Genomic DNA, 13,379 nt, shown 5'->3' on the forward strand with positions numbered 1-13,379 from the left:
TAAACCTGACCAAAACCTATCTCGACATTTCCATACCAGAGGCTTTTACATGCAGTGTAATACTATTGTTGGTGATTGTTTATTTAAAAAAAACACAATTTTCAGATTTGTGTTAATGGTTCAGTGGAATTTCAGGTAACAATTTCTCTATCTCTTGTTTATGCATCATAATTACCCCCAGGAACTGTAGGATGAGGAAAAACAAAAAGGGTATTGCTGTAATTATATCTTAATCTTGGTTCAGTATTGAATAATTGTCATTTAATTTTTTTATTAAAACTTACCATTAGCTTTTGCAATAAGAATGACATCTTCTCCAACAATGGGTTGCTGTTGTATTTCTATGGAGACTACATGAATTTCTTTAACTACTAATGCTGTTACTGAAACGTTGTGAGAAGAGATCAGGTTTGCAATCCGAAGCAACAGCTGCAATTCCCCAATTTGATTGAAGGTAAAAGGCAGATCCAGTGAACTATCTGCCACATAACTGCTGGTATTATATACAATGGAATCATTCACCAGTACTTCAACAGTCAGGTCTGTGCCAGAAGTTACACAGATAGAGATGATGACTGTTTGATTAACTGTGATTATGTTGGGAACACTTGTTATAATATCCCCCACGAGATCTTGCACCGTAAACCTGATTGCATTGGCTGTTACTTCATTTAAATTGTTTCTTGCTGTTACACTGGCCGAGTAGACTCCCGGATGTGTATATGTATTACTCATCAAAGGTGTACTCGCTTGCACACCTGTAGAATTGGAAGAAAACGTCCATGTATATGTGATGTTTGTTCCACTGAGTACATGAGCAAGAACAATGATTGTGGAATTGGTTGGTAGGTATCTAAGACTAGAGCTGAATAGAGTGAGGCCTTCAATTGCATCCTGGACTTCAATGGTGGTACTACATGAGGCACTGCTGATTGGATTAGAAGCTGTAACTTGTAGCACATAGGTTCCTGCTGTTTCAAATAAATACTGGAGATACCAATCAGCGGTTCTTCTTACTCTTAAAGTGCTGTTGCCATTTTGGATTGTCCAAACACATTGTGATCCTGTTTTATTAATTTCACCTACAATCCTAAAGGTCAGGTTTACTCTTGAAGGCATTATTTTATCCCATAAAAGCAAATCAATTTTGTTTATGGGATCATAGACCTGTATAAGCTCTGCCAGTGTTGCATTGACCACACCCAATTCATAATACAGGCCAATTGAAACGTTAAAAGCACCAACAAAGCTGTATGTATGGAAGATTTGAACACGCAAAGTACAATTCTGTAAACCATAGTCTTCCATCAGTTGGAGGTGGGAATCGCTTTCGAATGCTGGTGAATGGTCACCCAGTGTGTGACGGTGAAACATTCCAGGTTCAAATGTGATGTCAAAGGCTAATAATTGGCGTATTGTAGTGAACAATCCCATTTCCAATGTTAGATTCTCACCAACGGCAACATTATAACCACTTTTTGACTGAAATGTCAGGCTGGAGAGCGATTCCCTTACGACAGCCTAGAGAAACAAAAATTATAACTGCATGTTGGTAAGCCATCTTACTGTCAAAAGAAGACACAAAATTGTTTGCTACTAAGTCGCTGAAAATGTATACATAATTTAAAACGACATTCCATCCAAAATTTCCATAGAAACGGAAATCCACTGCTACCTTAACCAGTGGTCACTATTTACATGTAAATTCAAATAATGAGCATCAGGAGGCTATTCAGTCACAGCTGTTTTAAAACAATACACATGTGCAGCAAGGGTGGCCAAATAGCAACCTGGAGCTGAAATCCAAGCTACTTGTCAGTGCATCTTTCCATAATAGCACTGGTAGAAGTGATGACCACACACTTTTTGTGGAGACAAAGTTTTCTCTTCACACTAAAGATACCCTTAATAAGAACATAAGAAATAGGAGCATGAGTAAGCCATTCAGCCCAGTGTGCCTGCTCTGCCACTAAATAAGATCTAATTGTGGCCTCAACTCCACTTCCCTGTCTGCCCCATAACCCTTGACTCAAAAATCTGTCTCAGCCCTGCATACATTCAATAACCCAGCAACTCCCTCACCCCACCCCTGCTCTCCTGGGCAAAGGATTCCAAAGATTAATGACCCTCAGAGAAGAAATTCCTTCTCATCCATGTTGTAAATGGAAGATCCCTTATTTTGAAACTGTGCCCCCTAGTTCTAGATTCGCTCATCCTATCAGTATCTCCAGCCTGTCGAGCCCCCTCAGAATGTTACATGTTTCAATAAGATCACATCTCATTCTACTAAACTCCAATGAATACAGGCCCAACCTGCAGAACCTTTCTTCATAAGACAAATCCCACATCACAGGAATCAGCCCAGTGAACCTTCTCAGAACTGCTTCTAAATACAAGCACGTCCCTCCTTAAGTAGGGTAACCAAAATTGTACCCAATGCTCAAGGTATGGTCTCACCAGTGCCGTATAGCAAGATCTCCCTACTTTTATATTCCATTCCCCTTGCAATAAAGGCCAACATTCCATTTGCCTTCCTAATTACTTCCTATACCTGTATGCTGACTTTTTATGATTCATGAACAAGGGCACCCAGATCTCTCTGTACTGCAGCATTTTGCAGGCTCTCTCTATTTAAATAATACTCTGCTATTCTGTTCTTCCTGCCAAAGTGGACAACCTCACATTTTCCCACATTATAGTCCATCTGCCAATTTTTTGCTCACCCTCTTAACCTATCTACATCCATGTGCAGATTATTTGTATCCTCCTCACAACTTGCTTTCCTACCTATCTTTGCATCATCAGCAAATTTTGTTACAATACAGTCGGTCCCTTCAGTCCAGCTATTAAAATAGATTGCAAATAGTTGAGGCCCCACCATTGATCCCTGTGGCACTACACTTGTTACAGTTTGCCATTCTGCACATGACCCATTTATCCCGAATGTTTCCTATTAGTTAGCTAGTCCTCTACCCATGCTAATATATCATCCCTAACACCATAAGCTCTTATCTTGTGTAGTTAATGTTTTATGTTGTACCTTATTGAATATCTTTTGGAAATACAAATACACTATATCTACTGATTCCCTTTTATCCACCCTGTTTGTTACATCAGCAACAAACTCTAATAAATTTGTCAAAAATGATTTCCCTTTCAGAAAACCATGTTGACCCTGCCTGATAGTATTACGATTTACTAAATGTCCTGCTGCTACCTCCTTAATAATGGATTCTGGAATTTTCCCAATGACAGATGGTAGGCTAGCTGGCCTATAGCTTCCTGCTTTCTATTTTCCCTCTTTTTGTGGTACATTTGTATTTTTCCAATGCACTGGGATCTTTCCGGAATCTAGGGAATTTTGGAAGACTGAAACCAATGCATGCACTATTTCTTCAGCCACTTCTTTTACATCCTTACATCCAAGGGACTTGTCAGCCTTAGGCCCCATTATTATTCCTATTATGTTTTCCTCTAATGATAATGATTGCTTACGTTCCACCTTCCCCTTTTCCTCTTCATTTTCTACTATCCCTAAGATGCTTTTTGAGTCTTCCACTGTGAAGACAGGTTCAAAATACTTGTTCAAAGCCTCAGCCATTTCCTCGCTTCCCATTCTTAATTCCTCAGTCTCACCCTCCAAGGGCCAATGCTCATTTCAGCTGCTCTTTTCTCCTTTTTATATATCATAGAAGCTTTTACTGTTTGTGTTTATATTTCTTGCTAGCTCTCTCTCATATTCCAATTTCTGCTTTTTTTTAAGTCATCCTTTTCTGGTTTCTAAAACTTTCTCAATCTTCTGCTTCACCACTATTCTTTGCAGCAGTGATTCATGTAATGGCCATCCCAATGGTACAGCTCCTCTTTCCCCAGTACTGGTGCCAGTGTCCCAAGAATCAAAACTCATTTCTCCCACACCAATCTTTGAGCCACATATTCAACTCTCTGACCTTATTTACCCTATGCCAAGTAGTAAGCCAGAGAACCTTTATGGTTCTGCTTTTCATTTTAGTTCATAAGAAAATAAGAAATAGGAGGAGTAGACCACACAGTTCATCAAGACTGCTCCGCAATTCAATACAATCATGGTGAATTTTGGACTTCAACTCCATTTTCCCACCCGCTTCCCATATCCCTTAATTCCCTGAGACACCAAAAATCTGTCTATCCCAGCCTTATATGCATTCAACGATGGAGCATCCACAACCCTCTGGGGTAGAAAATTCCAAAGATCCATAGCCCTTTGAATGAAGGAATTTCATCTCATCTCAATCCTAAATTACGCCAAAATTTTCCCCATAAGTTTTAGACTCCCCAACCAGCGGAAACAATCTCTCAGCATCTACTCTATCAAGCCCCTTCTGGATTTTGTACGTTTCAATGAGGTCGCCTCTCATTCTTCTGAACTCCAGAGAACATAAGCCCAATTTACTCAGCCTCCTATTATAGGACAACTCCCTCAACCCAGGGACCAATTTAGTGAACCTTCGCTGTATTGCCTCCAATGGAAGTATATCCTTTCTTAAGTCTGGAGACCAAAACTACACACAACTCCAGATGTAGTCTCACCAAAACCCTGTACAACTGTAGCAAGATCTTTATTCTTGTACTCCAATCCCCTCCCAATCCCCCTTTCTTCCTCAGTGCATACTTCCTCAGCAGAAACTCTTTCTTAGTTCCACATATGTTGTTGTTACCCACAAGGACCACAACAACTCAATCTTCCACTCCCACTCCAAGTTCCTCTCCAGTACTGAGGAGATGTCTTTAAACCTGGCACCAGGCAGAAACACAGCCTTTGGGACTCATGCTCTCAGTTGCAGAGAACAGAATCTATCTCCATAACTATACTGTCCCCTACTACAACTATATTCCTTTTTTCTCCCCGCTCTAGATTGGCCCCCTGCACCATGGTGCCATGGTCAGTTTGCTCATCCACATTGTAGATCCTGTTCTCGTCCACAAAAGCTGGAACAACCTTGAACCTGCTGAATAATTGCAAGGGCTGACGCTCTTCCATTGCTACCTTTTGGATCTCCATACCTGCCTCTCTAACAATCACACCGTCTTATCCCTAACCATGAACCAAATCTGAAGGACTTAGCCTCAGTGTTGTGTCTGCCTCCAGGAGCAAAGTATCCAGGTGAGTCTCCCCCTCCCTGATGCATCACAGTGTCTGAAGCTTAGACTTCTGATCATCAACCTGGACATAAGCTACAGACACTTACTGCAGATGTGGTTTCCCTGGATCACACAGGTAATCATCGTGCTAAACGAAATGGATTCAGAACAGATCTTGCATCTCAAAACTGGGCTGTGGATCCTCAACAGCAGCAAAATTGTCTTCCATAACAATCTGCAACCTTGAGTCCCGACATATCCCTCAATCTACCATAACCATAAAGGAAGAGGGCCCAATCTTGTTTCAATGATGAGTGCAAGAGAGCAGTCCAGGAGCAGCACTAGGCATTTCCAGAAATGAGGTTTCATCCTGGTGAAGCAACACAGGATGGACAACATGTACACTAAGCAGTCTAAACAGCATGCAGCAGATAGAGCTATGCGTTCCCAAAACCAACACATCAGATGAAAGCTCTGCTGTTCTGCCACATTCACTCATTAATGGTGGTGGAAAATTAAGAGGACTAACAGGAGGAGGAGGAAGAGATATCACGAATGTCCCCATTCTCCATGGCCCAGCATAAGAGTGCAAAAGACAAGGCTGAAGTGTTGGGATCAAATAATTTTTTTTGAGGGTTCTTTTTAAGATTTTTCGAGAGCTTGCATTCAACTTTTGGGGGCTACATTTTGGTTTTCAGGAGCTTCTTGAAGGTAGAGCAGATCTAAAAATTTAAATTCAAACCCAAACTGCTCTCTAAGCAGGAATTTGCAAACTTGCTCTCAGCATCCATTAAAGGATATTAAAGAAAAGAGAGCCTCAGTGTTGGGCAGGCAGCCAAGAAACCAACAACAATTAAACAGTTTTCCTTCATTCACCAACGCCTCCCACTCCCCACCCCACAACACAACCTTTCATCCTTCCCCCAGTGGCTGATATTAAAGCAAAATCAAGGTCTGGAAGGTTGGGCTCTTCTGGGTCAAATGGATTCCCAACATTTCTTCACATCAACCCTCTTATTTAAAAAAGAAAACATGCGCACAATGACAGCCAGAAAAAGCTTACATTTGGTCAGACATTTCTATAGCAGAAATGGTTTAAAAAAGAAACCTAAGGGGGACAAAAAGCACTGGATTTTCCTCACAATATTTTTCTCCCTCTACCGCAGGTCTACCGACTTTAAACTTTACTCACAGAGTAATTTATCAGATAAATATAAAAGAGCAGGGAAGCCACTGGAAAGGTTTTTACTTTGTTCCTTTTTTTTGTTTGGTTATTGTTGTTCCAGCAGTACGATGTAGACTTGAAAGCCAGGCCCAGGAGGTGACTTGTAGAAATGAAAAATAAAGACTTTTAAAAAACAAATGTTGGGAAGCCATTTTACGTCCCGCGGGCAGGCATGCACCCAACCCGATCGGGCGTAAAATAGCGCACGATGACGTCGGGTGAGCGACCCAACATCATCACGCACTTACGCAATATTTCAGTCGGTGGGCGCACGCAAGAGTTGGCAGTGTGCCTGCCGACAATTAAGAGGCCTATTAAGGCCATTAAAGTATCAATTAACATGGATTTTTCACTGCCCATCCAACCTTACGGTTGGCGGGAGGGCGAATCGGCCAGGCGGCCTTTGCATTTTTCAGGAAACTTCATCCAAGGGCGGGATGGGGTTTCCATAATTAAATAAAAATAAATAAAAATCTACACACAGAATTTTTATAATGTCCATGCACAGGTGACTAATTCTGATGCATGGACATTTTTTTCCCAGATTTTAAATTCTGTCTTTATTGATTTTAAATTCATCAGCTCCCTGCCTTCAGGGAGCTTTCGTTCTGTGTTCCCCTGCGCCCGCGCCCTCTTCCTGCACCCACCCCGGCAGCGCTAAGCTTCACAGGACGCATTTCACACTGGCTGGCCATTAGTTGACCAGCCAGCTTGAAATCACAGTCGGGGGCCAGTCGCAGACCGTTCCCCGGCCGCTACAGGGCCCACTGATCGCAGCCGCCACTGACCTGAAAATTCTACCCCATATATACATAAATAAAATAAGCTGCAAGCGTGCAAGTGAGGGATGTTGCCTATTGCTCATATCCCCTCTCTCTCTTACCCTAAGAGGCTTCCTACTCCCCCAATCTTTCCCTCTCCTTCCTCAGTGTCTCTTCCATTCCTCCCTCTCCCGCTCTCTCTCTCTCTCCCTTCCTCCTACATTCCCGCTCTCTCAGACACAGCCAGAAATGCTTTACATGCACTGGATTCATCCTGACCTCCCTCTCTCTTCTGGATCTGACAATAGCAGTGCCGAGATCGCAATTCTCTTTTCTTTTATGTTGAAATAGGAGGGTTGCTGTAACTGGGAGAAGGGTAGAGGGGACTGTGTATTCATAAATAATTTTAAGACGACTCACTCAGTGCAGCCTCCCTGCAGACTGCCAGAAACAACCCCTCTCCTCGTTCCGTCTCAATAAAAAATACACAATTCTAAAATGATCTTAACAAAATAAACAATTCCAAAGAGATAAAAACAAAGTGTCAACTATGCATTAACTCTCAAGTTCTGAGCTTCTGGTCTAAAGATAACTTTTTCCTCTCTTTCTCCCTCTCTTCAACTCAGCAAAATTTTTTCTGGTTTTTATTTCCTTCTGTCTCCCACACTCGCTGCCCCAGCTCCTCCAATCACAGGTCCCTCCTTCCCACCCTTGCTGCTCGTCCAATCATAGGTTCCATCTCTGGAGGAACAGCAAGACTGACAGGGAGGGAACCTGTGATTGGAGGAGCTGGAGCAGCAAGTGTGAGAGACAGAAGCTATAATTGGAGGAGAGCTACTCACAGATTCTGTCTCTCCCTTGCTCACTGCTGCTTCAGTCAAACTCTGCATTGTTTTCCCACTCCCAGCGAGATGCCTGCGCCAGCAATTGTTTAGTCAAATTTGGACTATGGTGGAGCCACAATATAAGGTAATATTGTACTGGGATGGCCTTTCTTGAAATTTTTGTCCCCACCTTTGCTTTTTCGCAGGCTACTTGTGATGTTATGAGGGCAAACTTTGCCACCATCCATGTACATTTAACCCCGGTTTGCGATCATCTTCCGGCAGAAGTGTCACGTGGATGATCCATCTCAGCCTGTTCCTGAGGTCCACACGTCACAGAAGCTAGTTTTCAGCCAATTTGATTCACTTCATTAGATATCAAGAAACTGAGCACACTGAATACAGCAAAGGCCATGGGCCCTGGCAACATCAAGGTGTAGTGCTAAAGACTTCTGCTCCAAAACTAGCCACACCTCCAGCCAAGCTGTTCCAACACTAGCATCTACCTGACAAAGTGGAGAATTGCCCAGGTATGTCCTGTCCAGAAACTGCAGAACAAGCTTCAATTTTCAGTCTAAACATGGACAATTGTTTTACCCTTTCCCAAGTGTGGCATCAAGGAGACCTAGAATATTTAAGTCAAAGGGAATCAGCGGAAACCTTTCCATGAGTTGGAGTTATACCTAGCACAAAGGAAGATGGTTGTGGTGGTTGGAGGTCAGTCATCTCAGCCCTAGGACATCGCTGCAGGAGTTCTTCAGGGCAATGTTCTAGACCCAAAATTTTCAGCTGCTTCATCAATGGTTTCTCCTTTGGCATAAGACCAAAAGTGGGGATGCTAACTGATGATTATAGAGTCTTCAGTTCTATTTCTAATCCGCTGAAAATGAAACAGTTCACGCCCCCCCAACACCCTCACCCCACACCATCCCGTCCCGTCATGCAGCAAGAGCTGGACAACATTCAGGCTTGGACTGGCAAGTGGAAGTAACATTCATGCCACTCAAATGCCAATGACCACCCCCTACAAGAGAAAATCTAGGTGCCCCTCCTTGACAGTCAACAGCATTACCATCACTAAATTCCCCTATCATCAACAACCTGGGGGTCACCACTGATCAGACACTCAACTGAACCGACCACATAAATACTGTAGCTATAACAGCAGGTCAGAGGTTTGGTATTCTGCAGCAAGTAACTCACCTCCTGACACCTCAAAGTCTTTTCACCAACTACAAGGCACAGGTCAGGATGTGATGGAATGCTGGCTACTTGCCTGGATGAGTACTGTTCCAGCAACACCCAACAAGCTTAATGCCATCCTAACCCACGTGATTGGCCCCATTATCCTCCACTCACTCCATCTACCACCGACGCACAGTGGCAGCAGTATGTACCACCTACTAGGTGCACTGCAGAAACTGCAGAAACATGGCTCCTTCGACTTCCCCACTTCCTCATGGGCAATTAGAGATGAACAATAAGTGCTGGACAGTGACTTACAAGTACAATCAGCAAATAAAAATTAATGCTTCTTGAACAGGTACAAAAAGCAATCAAAAAGCCAAATGGGATGTTGACAGATTCTCAAGGAGTATAAAAAAGGTGAGAAAATTATGCTTCTGCCCTACAGTGCCTTGGTTAAATTCCATTTTCAGTGCGGTGTTTAGTTCCAGATAGCGCATCTCAGGAAGAATATATTGGCAATGTAGGGGGTGCAACGCAGATTCACCAGAATGATTCCTGAGGATTGGTTGCATAAATTTGACTTGCATTCCCTTGACTGTAGGAGATCGAGGGATGAGAAAATAATTATTGCAGATTCATTTGATCAAAGCCTGCCATAATTTTGAACTACTTCTCTTACCCTTCTTTTATCAAATGCAGTGGTTCTCAAAGCAATCACTGATACTCGGCAAGAGTCTTCCAAGTGGTCTATGAGCTGGTCCAAAATGCAAGTCACTGACACAAACGCCATAGCCGAGACAATATGCAAGGAGAGACAAGAACGCTCAACCCCATCACTCTGGTAATGTCACACAAGCACACCAGTATCCACATACATAGCACAACTCATCACAAGCGTGAGCAACTACAATGGTTTTTTATAAGCAAGATTTATTTTACTATTATACAGCTGAGAGACTGTATTTTCAACACTTGTAGAGCTGAAAACAAAGAGGAGGAACTGGCTGAATATAGAGGCTGTCATGATACTGAAACTCTTCAACTTGGAACCAGACATCACCTCACTGGTAGCTCATCAAATGCAGCACTATCCTTCCTATCAGATCCGATGTGTTATTGCAGTGGCAAGCAAAAGCAGGCACGGTAGGATTCGTAAGAGGTCTGCAGGGTCTTTTGCCCTGCTTAAGCATCTGTGAACAATAAAGTTTGAGAACCACTGATCTAATATAATTAACCCCAGTTTCGCTAGCTTCTCCTTATCCAATTCGTGAAAGCATTTTAGTGGATTTCTGCTGCACCATTTTCATGCCCTTGACATCCTTCCCAAAGTAAGGCACCTAAAACTGGACACACAGGCCCAGTTTTAACTTCCGGCAGAAAACTGACTGCAGCAAAGTGCAATCCTACATGACATCTTCGAGGCCATGCAAATTTTAGCAGACCTTCCAGGACCTCTCTGATTCCTTGGTAGCTTTGCCTGGTGGCATGGGCACTCTGCTCAGGATTGGGTTAAAACAAAAGACATGGCTTTTAGAAATACTTACCACATAGATTACTTTCTGAATCCAGTCATATACATTTGACACATTGACAGTCACTTGGTAGACACCTTCATGCTGAAATGTATGATTCTGCATACAAAAATAAATGCATATTAATAAATTTATTGCCAACCACCAGATTCAGTTTTATAAATCATTAGCGTTGCTCTATTGGATAAATTTTAGTACTCTTACTTTGATTCTTAGAAAACTAACCACCTGATGGCTGTTTGTATTTCATTTTCTAGCGATAAGTGAGTATTAACTTGTCAGGTTTTTATTAGCTAAACACTGAGAGAGGCCAGAGATTAACAGACCTTGGCGATGATAGTTTGAACTGATCTGACATAAAACTGAACATTCTGTCCTAGTGCAATGAGGGAGAAACATTGCGCATAGAACAAATTCATCATCAGAACAGCAGAATTTTCTAATATCAAGTCTCTCAGATATGTTAAAAACACCTCATTGCAATACCTCTTGTACGATTTACCATGTCAGCTTTTTCAGTATTTGCAAAGAACTTGCTCTAAGCATATTTTACAGATTTCAGGCTGGCTTGGATTCAGGAATGTTTCACTACAATGACCTTTTTTTGACCCCATTTCATTTGCAATAACTGCACTACAATTAAACATACATAATATGCACAGATCTTGTTCCTAAGCAGCATTGCTCTTCACGTGATCCAGGAATCACCTCTGCAGCCTACTTCATCTTTACTTGTGGCCCTCAACAGAACTGCTGTCCCATTTGTCTCTAGACATTCAATGATGGCCTGTTTAGCTGTGAGATGTTGATTAAACTTCAATTCAGTGGTGTTTCCTCCTTTTTTCTTGTTCTCCAAAAAGGTTAGGAAAGGGAAACTCATAAGGTCTGGAGTACACTGTCTAAAATGGTGCTGGAGGCAGATTAAATAGTGGTTTCAAAAGGCAATTGGATATATACTTGAAAAGGGCAAATTTGCAAGGCTATGAGCAAAGAGCAGGGGCTGTATAACAAATTGAATAACTTTTTCAAAGAGCCAGTACATGCTTGATGAGCCGAATGGCTGCATTAAAGACTTTTGGCTTTGCACTCCAAGTTAAAAGGATTCGATCAACACATCTCTTTTTCAATGAAAAGAATTGGCTCCTCAGTTTTTGACTTCGTACAGCAAACATGAAATCAGGAGCTTACTGGGCGGAACAGTTATTTTATGACCAGCATGCCAGTTGTTCCTGCTGCAATGTTGCAACATTCCTTAGTGTGGTCATCAATTGCAGCATTAATTCTGTTAAGCAAATTTGGATAATATTAGCTGGCATTCTGCTGTCTAAAACTGCTATAAACTGGCATCTCAATTAAGACATAAGCATACAAGAAAGCTGGTTTCCAAGACACAAATGTATCCACACTGCAATAGTGCACTTATGAGGTTGTGGTTTAAACACAATATTGACTGGGGAAGAGAAGCTTTAACCTTCAACTGGTTGTGCTGTATCCCTGTACCTAACTTAGATACTGACACCAAATCCCAGAAACTTTCCAGCATAAATATTCCTCAGGATAAGTTTGGCACTTGGGTAGCAACAGCAGAGTAGATCACCCATCCTTTATAGAATCTCCCTAATTTTATTCATTCCATTAATTTCCAGAGAACACAACTGATTAAGAAAATGAAATTCATACATTAAAAAGAAATACTGTTACAATTAATTCTTGCCCGACCAATTCAGGAACCATTTTCTGAAGTCTTGGGGATTTTTGGATTTCCACAGATGAAAAATTAAAACTGTGAAAAAGCCCAGGGCAACACTCAACACAAATCTTACACTTGCAATGGCATCTGGAGCATGAGACCTGCATCTATTGTGTGGTAGTCTTACGTTACACAGCAGTTTCTTACAAATGAAAACCAATGTGTGGGATAACGAAGCAGACTTTTTCGAATGTCTCAGTCACCCAGACAGTAAGAATGAAAAACTTGTATATCTCTCATCAGAATTTTTTTTTAAATTATATTCTTCATAATCTACACTTCTGTGACTGACCATGAAGCATTAGCATCGGAAAAATGCAAGGTTGACCCAAGTGAAGTTCAATTGGCAAACTGAAAGAGAGAACAATGCCACTGTTGCCCAGTAAAGCAACCAATTGGGGCACAGCGACTGAGCCGCAATTTCTTATGCTTCAGCAACAGAATCGAGTGCAGGAATTACTTTTGCTGCCTTCTACAGCTTGGCATTTTAGTCTAATATGTTATGTAATTTCTTTAAAAGAATCGCCATACAGTTTGTAATCCTTTGTTTTGTTGTCTGGCACATTACAAAGAACAAATTGTAATTTATGAAAGAGAGAGAGAAAAAAAATCCAAATGCTGGCAATCTGAAATAAAAAGAGAAAATGCTGAAAAGCACCTTTCAGTACAGGCAGAATTAGTGATGAGAGAAACAGAGTTAATAAGCTGAAAATTTATCCTAAAAAAGGCCAGATTTGGGTGGGGTGGAAGGTGTTAAAAATCTCAAAAATTAAAATCTGATTCCCAACCCAAACCAACCTCTGCAATTGGGCCTCCTCCCAACAACCTAATCCCCAAAGCCTCCAATACCACTATGGCCTCAGGCCTACCATGCCCCCGCCACACTCCTACCTTCAATCATCAGGCTCTGATCACCCCGCCACCGACAGACCCTGATCCCCATCCCCTAACATGAAGTCCACCCATAAAAATGAGCCT

The 13,379-nt window shown here is 41.8% G+C and overlaps 1 protein-coding gene across 1 annotated transcript in view; it reads right to left on the reverse strand.

Annotated features, from left to right (window-relative positions):
* Nucleotides 1–1,090: 1,090 nt before the first annotated feature.
* Nucleotides 1,091–13,379, reverse strand: part of LOC144672234 (uncharacterized) — an 85,867-nt gene continuing 73,578 nt past the window's right edge. Inside the window, exons 7-9 of the mRNA XM_078534073.1 lie at nt 10,664–10,750; nt 1,246–1,521; nt 1,091–1,108 (exon numbers count right to left, since the gene is read on the reverse strand). Coding sequence (XP_078390199.1) covers nt 1,091–1,108; nt 1,246–1,521; nt 10,664–10,750 — 381 coding nt within the window. The remainder of the gene's footprint in view (nt 1,109–1,245; nt 1,522–10,663; nt 10,751–13,379) is intronic.

This window comes from Cetorhinus maximus, chromosome 3 (assembly GCF_964194155.1).
Source record: "Cetorhinus maximus chromosome 3, sCetMax3.hap1.1, whole genome shotgun sequence".
Lineage (NCBI taxonomy): Eukaryota > Metazoa > Chordata > Chondrichthyes > Lamniformes > Cetorhinidae > Cetorhinus > Cetorhinus maximus.